Consider the following 14,987-nt stretch of genomic DNA (forward strand, 5'->3'; position numbering starts at 1 on the left):
TACCTGACTGTACATGTTGGATTGCATGCATGTGTTTGTACCATCTCCGACCCTGTCTGAGCCAAAAATAATTCCGGGTACAACCCCCGTTGTACTTGGCGAAATAAACGTGATTCTGATTCCTGGTCGCATTACACGCTTTAACCTCTGATCCCTCATGGATTCATGTGTCAGCATTGTGGTGGTTTACTCGGGCCTTCTCCCTTGTTTTTAGTCATGGCTAGTCCAGAATTGAAATTAACTTCTCATAATGTACAAAGCTTCAATTCCCCACATAAACGGAGCAAAGCCTTTCATTATTACAAGTCTCTGCATACAGACATAGTATGTCTACAAGAGAAATCAAAAAGAGATGGAGCGCGCCATAGTGCATTAATCATAAAAGACAAAAAGAAAGAAAAGGGGAGCGCTCTGAGAAGTATATTCAACAGGTTACAGTCAAAAGATGGAAAGGTCTCACCTATTCCTAATATGGCTGGCACAGCGTACACAGCCGCGGTGAGCAGGCGTCCCTCTATGCCAGCCGGGGACCAGGCTCTCCGTATCGACAGGGCGGACGTGACGTCACCTTCCCAAGGATCCAAGTGGCAGTTGCTATGGGGACTTGGACGCTACCTCTAACACACGCGTATAAGCGTGGTGAGCGGCGTCCAGTCCTCCACAGATGGCGATGTATGCGCAATAGAGGGAAAATAGTGCAAAAGGCACATAGACATGAATGGGAATAAAATGTAGTTTAATACAAAGATAAGACAACGCGTTTCACAGGGGAGCATCCCCCGCTTTTTCAAGTCAGACATTACAGTTCAAAGGAAAAAACACCCTTTTTAAATGGCATTCAATCATCTCCTTCAATAGAGTAGCTACGGAGTCCCAGTGAGTCAAAAGACCCAAACCACCGTATATCATAGAATAGAGGGGAAATAGATGTAAGTGTAGGATTTCAGCATACTCTAAAAAGAGTATACAAGCACCTAGTGTATTATCAGAAAAGGTTCCCATACCAGAGTAGTAAGTCACATAGTTTCAACAGATATCCTTGACATTAATCCTCTGGATTGTAGACGGCATCAAAACACCCACCCCACTATATATACAGTCCATAAACACCCAGGGATAGATATTCTCATAAAAAGCAGTCGACATATATTCAAACCCACCCATATGTCATGGTACAACAGGCATGTTGTCGTGTACATTCATAGCTCCACCCCATCTGCCCTCTGGACACATTCCTCAGTTGTACATGTCGGTGCGGAGACGGCGCACCCAGGGCGCGGCACGCACATGCCCACGCACCCGTATGCGCACATCTCCACATCCACCCACCCAACAAACGGACACCTCAGCATAAGCACCACAACCAATTGGCACTACACTATCTGTGGCAGGTGGCTCATCTCCTCCAAACATTTGTTGAGCCCCCCCGGCTCCAGGGTACCCAATTTTAGGATCCAAAAGGATTCTCGTCTGCATAGAATGCGGTATTTCTCATGTTTATTGGAATGATGTACCTGCTCTATGATGGTGGCCCTCAATACATTAAAATCCCTATTATGTACCAGATTGCAATGGTTAGACACCCCATGTTTAGGCTCCCCCTTAGTGACGTTGGATCTATGTTTATTTAAACGGGTTTGGAATTTTTGGGTAGTCCGACCCACATAGCCCAGATTACACAAACTTAATATTGTCGCTCGCATATCAGCGGGCAGCCAACCGCTTATCTCAGCAAAGGCGGATGACGCGCTGTGGCCAGCAGCGCGTAATTCCCGGTGACTTGGATTCCGTCTCGCTGGGAGGTGGGCGTGGCTGTGGTCAATCGGCGTGTGACGTCATTACGCGTTACGGCGCCTTCATCAGATGATCTCCCAGCGAGACGGAACCCAAGTCACCGGGAATTACGCGCTGCTGGCCACAGCGCGTCATCCGCCTTTGCTGAGATAAGCGGTTGGCTGCCCGCTGATATGCGAGCGACAATATTAAGTTTGTGAGTATAACTTTTAATCTGTAATAAACTGTCTTTTATGATTAATGCACTATGGCGCGCTCCATCTCTTTTTGATTTTTCTGCCAAGTTAACCCATCACGGAGCGGCGCATTGCATGAACTCTTATAAAGAATACACTTCTGGTTGGCTATCCGGGACTAGGAGCGCAAGAAATCTTTTTGTGTTTGTTATGTCTACAAGAGACTAGGTTTTCAAGGACCAGCCAGCCTTCCTATCTTAGCAAGCACTTTCCAATGGCTTTCCATGCCTGTGCGAGGGAGAAGGTCCGAGGGGTGACAATAGCCTTCAGACGGGACTTACCCTTTAAATGCGAACACGTTCTTGCCGACCCTACAGGGAGATACTTATTATTGCGCAGAATCCGTTTTGATTCCAAAATTACTCTGGTTTCCTATTACGCACCCAACCAATTTCAAGACCGCTTCCTCTCCCACCTCCTCCAGGTTATAGGTCAACACGGAGAAGGTATGATAATTCTTTGCGGTGACACAAATATGGTGTTAGACGTGGAGATGGACAAGGCGTATAAGCTCGGCTCTGCAGTTGCTCCCCAGCATATTTCAACCGCCCAGTCATTAGTAATTCCTCCCTACGTCCTCCAGGACGGCCCTCCTGAGACTGTGTAAGTCTCCCCTCCCAAATCGGAAACACCTGACAAGAATTAAAATCAATTAGTATAAGTTCCACCCCCTCACACACTCATACAGTTTTTTTGTTTGTTTCCCAGACTTTCCACGGAAGCACCTATGGAGTTGTTCCTGGTGGTAGGGGAGCCTGATGGCACCTACTTCAATTGACCAGGCTTATGAAAGTGTTTTCTGGAAGGGGAGCGGTTTTGGGTCTGTGCTGGGCGCGACCTGACGAGGTGGAATGAGGGGCAGCTGTACCTGGATCCACTGGTGGGGTGGTAGAATCCGGAGGGGTTTTTGCCATTTTCCCGCCGCTCTTTGCCTTCCTGAATCGGCTGGGTGGACGCTCTTACGCATTTCTGATGCGAGTGGAGGCGGAAATGACGCGTATCGCGTCAGGCGGAAGTTTGGCCGCGTGACTTGAACAGGGCGTTCTTCACTAGCGTCTGTCGGCATTTCACTTCCGTCTGCTCGGAGGTCTGACACGCGGAAACCCTCTGCAGCTTCAAGGGAGTCTCCGACATCAGCGCTATACTCGCAGGTCCACCCAGCGCACATACACACTGCACGGAGGCAGTGTATCTCTGCAGGGGCCATGCAGCAGCCATCAGAGCCCGCTCCAGAGACACAGCAAACGCCTTCGGCTGTCACTGGGGAGGCAGCACAGCAGCCGGTAAGGTGTCAGCTATGATGATTTATGGGTATTTTTTCATGTATGCCATACTCAGTAGCTAAGGATCCCTGGTGGGTTGTTCCTGTTTGTTATATTTTTTCAGAAACCACAGAAGTATCCGGGCAAGTCCAATAAGTGTACTAAATGTGGTGCAAGGCTACCTGAGGGGACGTCTAAGACTTTATGTATAGAATGTTACAATAAGTCAAAGTCTCATGCACCTAGGCCCGAGAGCACGACTATTGCCTTATTAGATTTAATGAAATCTATGAAACAGGAGCTAGCAACTACCTTTTCAGCGTTTAGAGCAGCTCTGCCTCCTTGTCCACTACAGGTGGTTCCCTTACCGCATTCATCACCAGCCTTACCGGGTACCACGGCTCAGCCCGTAGTGATTACCTCTCAGGCTCAGGTTCCGCAGACAGGGTCCTCTTCCATAGGCCAGCCTGCACCTCCTCCGGTATTACCGGATATCCCCCAGGGTGAGTGGGGGGCTTCTCATGTAGTGGAGAATTCCTCTCCGTTATCCCCACAGGATGTGTCTGAGGAGTCTGATGAAGGTGAATTACCGGAGTCAGACGCGTCGGAGGATCAGGGGGAGGCGAGGGTACCGAGATACCTTTTCAATGCGGAGGATACTTCAGAACTGGTTAAAGCAGTTTATGATTCTGAGCAGATTGAAGAGCCTAGATCGGCTTCTACTCCTCAGGATGATATTTATAGAGGATTGGAGGATCGGGGAGGCCGGGTGTTCCCTGTACACAGGGCTATTAAAAGTGTTATTGCCGCCCAGTGGAAGGATCCGGAGGGGAGGCTGTTTATTCCCAGATCGTTCAAACGCCGATTTCCTTTCAATGTAGAGGAGCATGATGCATTGTTTAAATGCCCTAGATTGGATGCCCCTCTCTCTCAGTGCTCTAAGGATACAGATCTATCCTTTGAGGATATGGGGGCCTTAAAGGATCCTATGGATAGGAAGGCCGAGGCCCTTCTTAAAAGAGCCTGGGATTCAACATCGTTCTCCTTTAAACCAGCCATTTCTTCAGTGTGTGTAGCTCGCAATCTGGATAAATGGATTCGGGGGCTTCAGAGCCGTCTGGAGGAGGGTACCCCTCATGCAAGAATCTTAGAAAGCTTACCTGTAATTATCAAATCTATTGCTTTCTTGGCAGACGCGGCTACTGAGTCTCTCAGGGCCGCTGCTAAGACGGCGGCTCTGATCAATTCGGCTAGGCGAGCTGTTTGGCTAAATACATGGGAGGGCGATGTGACTTCCAAACAGAAGCTTTGTGGGATGTCTTTCCAGGGCGACCTTTTGTTTGGAAAGGATTTAGATTCAGTATTGGAGAGATCGTCCAATAGATCCAGGAAATTTCCGGAAAAGAAAAAGAAAGGGAAGCAGCCCTTTCAGAACAAAAAGCCCTTTTTTAGGCAGGAGCAGCAGGGTAGAGGGCAGAAACAGAATAAAAGGTGGTCCTACAATGCAGGTAGAGGTAGGCCTTTCCTCTTCAATAGATCCCAGCCACCCTCTGCTGCTTCAAAGCCCTCTAAATGACGGGCAGATCCCGGTGGGAGGAAGACTGCGCCACTTTGCGCCAGCCTGGCGAGAAGTGACAAAGAACGAATTCATTCTGAACTTAATCCAACAGGGATACAGAATAGAGTTCAGTTCTCCTCCTCCCTCCCGGTTTACAATCACAACATCCCCCAGAGATCAGATCAGAGCGGGGGCATTGATGGACTCAATTTCGTCACTTCTCCAGAAGAATGTTATTTGTCGAGTTCCAGCCTCGGAACAGGGGAAAGGCTTTTATTCAAGAGTGTTTCTAATTCAGAAACACTCGGGAGGGTTTCGAATGATCTTGAATTTGAAACCTTTGAACCCTTACATTGTGGAGAAGAAGTTCAGGATGGAGAGCGTTGCCTCCGTTCGCAACCTCATGTCTCCAGGGGCTTTTCTAGCATCAGTGGACCTGGAGGATGCTTACCTCCACATTCCAATCCACCCTCTTTTTCAGAAATATTTAAGATTCGCAGTTCAGTCAGGAGAGTCGATATGCCATTTCCAATATCAGGCTCTTCCGTTCGGAATTTCGTCAGCCCCGAGAATCTTTACGAAGGTTGTGGCGGAGGTAATGTCTTTCCTACATCTCCACAATGTAAGGGTTCTCCCTTATCTAGACGATTTTCTTTTTATGGCCGAAACTCGAGAAGCCTTGCAGGATGTGCTAGGTTTTTCTCTTCAACTTTTGAACAAGTTAGGTTGGATTGTGAGCTCGGAGAAGTCTCACTTAATCCCGGTTCAGGGTCTGATTTTTTTGGGTCTCAGGTGGGACACGACGGTCAGGCGTGTCTTCCTGCCAAACCAGAAGATAGAGAGATTAGTGTCAGAGGTGCAGAGGATCAGAGAGGATCCTCAGGTATCCCTGCGGAAGTTGGTATCATGCCTGGGATTGATGTCGTCAGCCATTCCGGCGGTAGAGTGGGCACAGTCCCATTCTCGGAGTCTCCAGAATTGGGTGTTGTCAACTTGGGACAGAGATCACCGTTCTCTGGACACAAGGGTGTTAGTACCGGACGAAGTAGTAGCAGCCCTCCGCTGGTGGTGTCAACGGTCCAACTTGAATCAGGGCCGCAAGTGGGCTCAGGAAGTTCCGTTGAAATTATACACGGACGCCAGTGCCTGGGGCTGGGGAGCCCATTGTCTGGGCCACCAGGTCCAGGGCACATGGGACCAACAGACCTCCCAGAGGTCGTCAAATTACAGAGAACTCAGGGCGATTCTGCTGGCCTTACAGGCACTACTACCGATAATCTCCAACTCAGAGGTTCTGGTATTCTCGGACAATTTCGTCTCAGTCTGTTATGTCAGGAAACAGGGAGGCACGAGAGTACCAGACCTCCAGCACCTGACATCTCTCATCATGTCATGGTCAGAGGCCAATCTGGAATCCCTGTCGGCAGTCCACATACAGGGGATTCACAACAGACGGGCAGATTCTCTAAGCAGACAGCTAATAGAGGAGTCGGAGTGGGAACTCAATCCAGAAACGTTTTTGGAGATTACAAAACACTGGGGGGTTCCAATTCTCGATTTGTTCGCAAATCCAGAGAACACAAAGGTGCAAGATTTCTGTACCCTGGATCCTTCTGCTTCAATGAGCAGATTGGATGCCCTATCAATACCTTGGCCAAAAGGGTTGCTTTACGCATTCCCTCCATTCAAATTAATACCAAGGGTCCTCAGGAAGATTCAATCGGAGGAGACAGAAGTGATACTAATAGCCCCTTGGTGGCCAAGGAGAGCTTGGTTCCCGCTACTGCAGTCCCTAGCGGTTCGGGTACCTTGGCATCTTCAATACAGAGCGGATCTGCTATTACAGGGCGGCAATCTCCATCCGAATCCAGGATTGTTCAATCTGACTGCTTGGATCCTGAGGAGCAGATGTTGACAGTTCAGGGGTTTTCTAAGGACGTGGTTAATACGTTATTAGCCTGTAGGAAACCAACTACCAGAAGGAAATACAATAAGGTTTGGTACACCTTTTCGGCCTGGAAGCAGAAGGATGCATCTAGGTCAGACGACATCACTTCTGTTCTAGAATTTTTGCAGCAGGGAGTTAAATTAGGTTTGACCGTCAGTACTCTTAGAGCTCAGGTTTCAGCTCTTTCTGTGTTTTTGTCTCGACGGCTATCTGCCGATATTTATGTTAAGAATTTTTTGAGATCGGTTGAACGGTCGCAACCGATTCCTCAGAAGCTTGTTCCCCCATGGGATCTTTCATTAGTATTAGATTTCCTAACTTCAGACAAATTTGAGCCTTTGGATTCAGTACCTTTGAAGTTCCTCACGCTTAAAGTCGTGTTCTTAGTGGCCATTACTTCGGCCCGCAGGATAGGAGACATACAGGCATTATCGATAAAAGACCCTTACATGATAATTCATTCCGATAAGATTGTCTTCAGGCTAGATCCCTCTTATTTACCCAAAGTGTCCACATCCTTTCATAGGACCCAGGATATTGTACTGCCTTCTTTCTTGGCCAGTCCTCAGAATGATAAGGAGAGGAGGTTGAGCACTCTAGACGTCAGAAGAGCGGTTCTGACTTATTTAGAGAGAACCAGAGAGTGGAGAGTTTCCACTAATCTTTTTGTAGCTTTTGGGGGTGTTAAGAGGGGGTCTCATGTATCCAAAATGACAGTGTCTAGGTGGATTAGACAGCTAATATCCCTTGCCTATTCAGAGGCGCAGTTACAGGTGCCTGACCACATTACAGCACACTCTACCAGATCCCTTTCAGCATCTTGGGCGGAGAGGTCGGGAGCTTCTCTAGAGCAGATATGTCGAGCCGCAACATGGTCCAGTCACTCGACCTTCATCAAGCATTACAGAGTGGAGCTCCTTTCTAGTCAGGACCAAGCCTTTGGGCGCAAGGTTCTTCAGGCCGTTATCCCACCCTAAGGTAAATTTCTCGCTAGATCTCAGGAGGGCCGTCCTGGAGGACGTAGGGAGGAAGTGCCGGCTGCTTACCTGGTAGCAGTGTTCCGGCGAGTCCTCCAGGACGGCCGTCTAGGTTCCCGGCCCTATTATATATTTTATTTAAGTATGATAGTGGTTCGTGGATTCTTTTCTCTACTAAAACTGTATGAGTGTGTGAGGGGGTGGAACTTATACTAATTGATTTTAATTCTTGTCAGGTGTTTCCGATTTGGGAGGGGAGACTTACACAGTCTCAGGAGGGCCGTCCTGGAGGACTCGCCGGAACACTGCTACCAGGTAAGCAGCCGGCACTTTCCCGTTTGTTTCGGAATAATGGACTGTTGGATGTCTGGCGTGAGCTTAATCCACGAGCACGCGATTATACTTTCTATTCAAACCCACACGGGAGCTTCTGCAGAATTGACCACATCTTCATGCATGCCCCTTATTTGCATAACGCCACGGCAGCAAAGATACTCTCAGTTCCCTGGTCAGACCACAACCCAGTGCAAACACAATTGTCTTCCTTGATACCTAGAGGCAGGGACTTTACCTGGAGGTTAAATGACTCCTTGCTTTCTAGGCAAGATGGACGAGAGAAAATTCATTCTTTTCTAACTGAATATCTGGGAACCAACGAAGGCTCGGTCAACTCTGCGGCATCTCTTTGGGGAGCCTTGAAGGCAACAGTGAGGGGACGAATAATAGGATTTGCTTCTTACCTTAAAAAGCAAAAAAACTCAAACTATAGTCGACCTGACAAAGCAGTACGAGGAGGCGGATCTAGTCTGGAAATCTTCTCCATCGGTAGCCTCAAGGCTTACAAGGGATAGATTGCGCTTGCAACTGGACTCATTATTGAGTGAAGAGGTAGAAAAGCAGCTTAGGTGGCGAAAGAATGTCTACTATCGCTGGGCTAATAAACCACACACCCTTTTAGCCCGCAAACTAGAAAATCGCAAATATAGCCCCCCTACTTTACAGGTAAAGGGCACCCGCTCCCCTCCAACTGCAATCCTTGCAAGAATGTCCAGTATTTTCAGGACTTTCTCCAGGAGTTGTATGGAGCGGAGGGCCGGATCGATAAGGCCCGTTTAGAAGCCTATCTGGACTCACTTCAACTCCCCCCCCCCCCCCCCTCAATGCGGCAGATGTGGAGGAACTTAACGCTGACATAACCTCAGAAGAGGTCTTAATGGCTATCAAGTCACTCAAAAGCGCAAAATCCCCAGGGCCCGATGGCTACTCCCCATTTTTCTATAAAACATTTGCCCAAATACTAGCTTCCCTTCTATCTCAAGTATATAATGAGTATAATAAGAGTAAGCTTTTGAACCGAGAAACACTCCAAGCCAATATCGCCATGCTCCCTAAATCTGATATAGAACCATTAGAAGTTAGTAAGTTCCGCCCCATCACTCTCCTCAATGTGGACATAAAACTTTTGAGTAAAATACTGGCCACACGAATTAATAGGTTTCTCCCCTTAATAATCCACAAAGATCAGGTGGGCTTTGTTCCAGGGCGCCAGGCCTCAGATGCAGTGTACAGGGCTATTCAAGTACTTGAAAGTCTCCACAATAGGAAGATCCCCGGTGTTTGCCTGAGCCTAGATATATATAAGGCGTTCGATACATTATCATGGGACTATCTATACTCCATCTTGCAGCACTGGGGATTTGGGCCTTCTTTTATAGCATCGATCCAGGCCCTCTATTCCTCCCCATCGGCTAAAGTGCATTATACGGGCTATCTCTCCTCTAGTTTTGAGATTAAGAGAGGGACCCTTCAAGGGTGCCCTCTCTTTTCAATTTTGTTTATCATAGCAATGGAGCCGTTAGCCCAAACGATTAGAAAATCTGCAGAGGTCCTTGGTTTTCAGATAGCAGGTACACAGCACAAATTGAATCTTTTCGCTGATGATTTGTTACTATTCCTGTCCAACCCTAAATCCTCTATCCCTGCCTCCATGGAGATTATGAAGGAGTTTGCACTGGTTTCTGGTCTGAATATTAATCCCAAAAAATCACAGCTAATGAATATTACGCTGGAGCAGACTGAGTGGCAGGAACTGATTGCAACAGTTCCTTTTCAAATCATGGTGAAACAGATCTCTTACCTGGGCATTAATCTCACTGCTAATTAGAACTCCCTTTTTCAGGCCAACTATCATGCGCTGTCTGGGCTTATTACACAATATACCTCAAATTGGTCTGCCATGCAATTATCCTGGTTGGGCCGGGTGCATTCCATCAAAATGGTTCTGCTGCCTAAAATTCTTTATCACTTTAGGTTGCTTCCTGTCCGGATCCCCCCGCATTACCTGAGGCTGTTTCAGTTTAAAATAAATAAATTTATCTGGGGTAATTCCAGACCTAGAGTCGCTAGAACCTCAATATATATATACCCAAATCTGCTGGAGGTCTGGGTTTTCCCAACTTAAGCGCATACTATCAGGCTGCCCAGATAGCGCCGATGGTTGGCCTGTATAGAGGGTCAGACATGCCACAATGGGCAATATTTGATATTGCTCCTGCAGCTCCCTTGTCAGTGCAGTGCCCCATATGGCTTCCTCCGAAGCTTCGGCCACCCCTACTAAGCAACATTCTGAAACATTGCCTAAGGGTTTGGGACTCTCTCAAATATTCCCGAAAACTGTTGTCTCCTCATTTGCCACTTTTGCCAATCACTGATAACCCTCTTTTTCTCCCGGCTTATGAAGACCCAGTAGCTTTTAGGTGGTGGGTCTCAAATAATTTATTAATTATACATCATTTAATTAGTGATTCAAAGGTGGTCAGTTGGGACCATTTGAGAGATAAGTACCAAATCCCTGGCTCAGAGTACTTTAGATATTTGCAGTTGCGACACTGGATTAATTCCTTGCTGAGGTCTAGCTCAACCTCTAGTCTATCCTTATCACTATTTGAAAACGCATGTCTTTTGGACACTAGGGGTAATGGGCTTATAAGTAAACTGTACTCATCTTTAATTACCCCTAGCCCCTCCTTTTCACATGGGTATGTAAAAAGATGGGAGGTCGATTTGAAGGGTACCCGTACAACGGAGGAGTGGTCACGTACTTGGTACAGTCTTTTTCATCTTTCTATCAACCTAGGCCTTGTGGAAGCCTCCCTGAAGGTGGTGATGAGATGGTACTTGGTTCCTACCAGATTGACACATTTCGGAGGGGACGATAAATGTTTCCTGGGATGCCAATCCAGAGGGGACCTGTTGCATACCTTTTGGTCATGCTCCCTGCTGTCTCGCTTCTGGTCCAAACTCTACCGTTTGACACAGGCTGTCTTCCATATCCAACTGCGCAAAGACCCGTGGTCTGCCCTGCTACACTTTAAGACGGACTCCCTCACTAACAACCAAGAAATTCTTCTCCAATTTATTTTTGTAGCTGCTAAGCAAACAATAGCGAGAGCCTGGAAGAAACAGCTTGTACCGTTTGAAGAAGTCAAACATAGGGTATCTAGATATATGATACAGGAACAGCTGGCAGGAACCCTTCTAGATCGGCGCCCCAAGGTCGACAAAATTTGGGAGCCCTGGAAGGTTTACTTGGCAATCACAGGTAATGGTTAGCCGGATAAACCACACAACTACTAGTAGTGGGATCTTGGGCCAGGGAATGCAGACCATGGCAGGGACCAGACCTCTTCCCCCTTTCCTTTCTCCCCTTTCTGTCTCTTTCGCTTTCCTTCTTTCTCTTTCCTCTCTCTCTTCTTGTTGATGGTATACATGCCCTCCCGTTCTGTTTCGGGCAGGGCCTGAGGCTTTCTGGGCAGAGTCCTCAGTCTGGGGTTTGGTGCTCGCTCTGGAACACTGGACTCCCACATCTACGCAGAATCGGGGGCTTTATAGTCCCTCTTTATAGGACTCTTCATTATGACTTCATTGCGGACTTGTTTTGCATGTGCAACTGTTAACTATCTGGTAGTCATGATGTTCTGTCTCATTGTGAACTTTGCCCTGTATTGAACGTTGTAAAATTCTTTGAAAACTTCAATAAAACTGTTTGAAATAGGAATCTGCCTAGTAATTGGAATTGTGGAAAACATTAGACAGTAGCAGCCCTGTCAATCAGCACAACTTCCATTACCTTCCCATAGGATGCAGCCTTCACCATCGATTCTATTACTTGAGGGGTTGGGGTGCAGTCACCATCTTGGAAGAAAACTCTAAGGTAACTTACTCTTCAGTAAGATCACCTTAGCAGGAGAAAAGAGCTTTAGATTACAGAAGAGAAGTATTGGAGACCAGTGGGAGCTTCAAAGTAGAACCCCATGAATTGTCATGGGGTTCTACCAAAAAATTAGAGATGCTGTAATAAAGAGTTGTTCCACCTTTAGCTCTGATCACAGCCTATATTCTTCTTGGCATGGACTCAACAAAATGCTGATACTGTTGGAGGAATGTGCTGAGGAATGTTGGCCCATGCTGACATAATGACAGCTCTAATTTGGGTCAGATTGGATGGTGGCGTTTCCAAGCTTTGAAGTAATCTTTTGACTTCCTCCCACAAATGCTCAGTAGGATTGAGGTCACGGGACTGAGCTGGCCACGGAAGCAGGTAAAACTCTGATGTTCCTCCAAACAATTTGAGACCAATTGAGCATGGTGGCAAGGGCCCACAACAGGCGTCTTTTTTCCTATTTTTCTGTGATACCAAAGGCACTCTTGATGTAGATTATATAAACCTTTCTAAAGTTTTGCAGCTTTTCAAGGGCAAACATTTACTCTAGTCAACTGACCAACTAACACATGCGACTTTTGATGTTTCTTGTAACCCTGTTTTTACTGGGCACGTAATGCCCTAGTGTGAACCTAGCCTAACTGGTTGTAAGGGTTATGACACAGCACATACAAATCTCTACCTGAGTCAGTGGGCAGCATGGATTGGTATTCTTTGAGACAGGATAAAGCTGCAATCATTTTATAAGCAGCAATTATTTTAAAGGATACCCGAGGTGAGAGGAATGTGGAGGCTGCCATATTTATTTCCTTTTAAACTATACCAGTTGCCTGGCAGTCCTCCTGATCCTTTGTCTCTAATACTTTTAGCTATAGACCCTGAACAAGCATGCAGCAGATCAGGTACTCTGACACAGCTAACTCAAGTTTTACTGCACTAGCCATATGCTTGTTCCAGGGTTTTGACTCGGACACTACTTATGCCAGAAGATCAACAGGGCTGCCAGGAAACTGGCATTGTTTACAAGGAAACATGGCAGCCTCCATATCCCTCTCATCTCTGGTTCCCTTTAAGAGATTTTATAATTCTTCCTTCTTTTGGGAACATTGAGGCTGGTTTCACACCAGGACGTTGCATTTTAGGGGACGTTAAGATCGCATAATGTGCCCCTAACGCAACGTCTGGTGCTCTCTGATGTGGACGTCAGAGTGAGCCGCGTTGTGCAGCTCACTCTGGCGTCCGTGATGCGTACTCTTGGCCGCACGCGGCATCACGTGGTCCCGCCCGGCCAATCGCCCCACAGAGCGGCCGCTCCAGGAAGTAAACACTGCACGTCACTGAGTGCAGTGAATATTAATTAGCCGTGTGCCCGGCCGCTCTCCCCTCCTCCCCAACATTACTGAGCATGTGCAAGCAGTCTAACGCGGCTCTGCCGCTTATAAAGTACTGCATGCAGTACGTTGTGTTATGGCGCAGCGTTACTAAGTAACGCAACGTGGGCACTGTGAACAGCCCATTGATTTTTCATTGCTGTGCGGTGAAGTGCGTTACAGGCTGCTCTAACGTGCGCCTGTAACGTCCCACTGTGAAACCGGCCTTAGAAATAGTTCTCAAATGGCCTTTGCTGGAAGTTAATTTTATAGCCTCACTTGCTTTGTTTATCAGAAGCCAGAAGCTTTAGGGATTATTTGGTGGGATAAGATACAGGTCACAAAAAAGTTCCTCCAAAGACTTTCTGGGAGAACCCAACTTTGTCACATTTTGTTGACTGAATATCTAAGTTGATCAGGTATTAAAGGACAACTGTAGTGAGAGGGTTATGGAGGCTGCCATAATTATTTTGTTTTAAGCAATGCCAGCTACCTGGCTATCCTGCTGATCCTTTGCCTTAGCCATAGCCCCTGAACAAGCATGCAGCAGATTAGATGTTTCGGACATTGTCAGATCTGACAAGATTAGCTGCATGCTTGTTTCTGGTGTAATTCAGACACTACTGCAGCCAAAGAGATCAGCAGAGCTGCCAGGCAACTGGTATTGTTTTTAAAAGGAAATGCATATGGCAGCCTCCATATGCCTCTCACTACAGTTGTCCTTTAAATCGTGCCAATAGTTTGGCTGTTGTACACAAGTTATCTCACATGAGATTATACTCGGGCCACCCTCCCATGCAGAATAGCGCAAGGAGCGCTGTCATATTTACCACCTCCTTTTTTTTTCTTTTCATACATTTCATCGGATCTCTTTTTCCTCCTGACCGACGCACTGTGTTATATTCTCTGGCTCCCAATTACATGACACCTTTTGGTAAATAAAGAGATGATTGGCAACATTTGTTTGACAAAGAGATGATGGACTGTGTTGGGGGGTTTGGGTAAAGAGATGACTATCCACTACGTGTGGGGGTGCTAAGGAGATGACTGGACACTAAAGGTGGCCATACACTGGCCCGATTCCCGGCCGTTTCGACAGCAGATTCGATCCTGGGATCGAATCTGCTGCCAATCGTTCGCGGTAAACGCCGCCGACGATCCGATTTCCTCCCGAAATCGGATCGGTCCGTCGATCGCGCCGTGCGGGAAATTACCCTCGATCGCCCGCGGGTAAAGTGCGCGTCGCTAGCGGCGGCCGATCCGATGAAAAATACATTACCTGATGTGGGCTCCCGGGCGTCTTCTCTGCATCTTCTCAGCGCTGCACCCGCTCCATCCCGGCGCTTCCTGGGTCACTGCAGTGACCCAGGAAGTTCAAATAGAGGGCGCTCTATTTGAACTTCCTGGTCACGGAGTGACACAGGAAGCGCCGGGATGGAGCGGGTGCAGCGCTGAGAAGATGCCGAGAAGACGCCCGGGAGCCCGCATCAGGTAATGTATACGGGGGGGGGGGGGGGGGACAGGCGGCAGGAGCAGCTGAACAGATTGTGATCGGTTTCAGGCTGAAATCGATTCACAATCTGTTTGCAGTAAAGGCAGCCATACGATCCCTATCTGATC

At 47.5% G+C, this 14,987-nt stretch overlaps 2 protein-coding genes across 2 annotated transcripts in view; both read left to right on the plus strand.

Moving 5' to 3' along the window:
- STRIP2 (striatin interacting protein 2) overlaps window positions 1-14,987 on the plus strand; it is a 91,509-nt gene that overhangs the window by 68,433 nt on the left and 8,089 nt on the right. The gene's annotated exons all lie outside the window — the stretch shown is intronic.
- On the plus strand, window positions 5,757-8,090 carry LOC137560753 (uncharacterized). Its single transcript, XM_068271903.1, has 2 exons — window positions 5,757-7,776; window positions 8,012-8,090. Exon 1 carries the CDS (start codon window positions 5,757-5,759, stop codon window positions 7,773-7,775), a length of 2,019 nt encoding a protein of 672 aa, XP_068128004.1. The 3' UTR covers window position 7,776; window positions 8,012-8,090.

Source organism: Hyperolius riggenbachi, chromosome 3 (assembly GCF_040937935.1).
Source record: "Hyperolius riggenbachi isolate aHypRig1 chromosome 3, aHypRig1.pri, whole genome shotgun sequence".
NCBI classification, from domain to species: Eukaryota; Metazoa; Chordata; class Amphibia; order Anura; family Hyperoliidae; genus Hyperolius; species Hyperolius riggenbachi.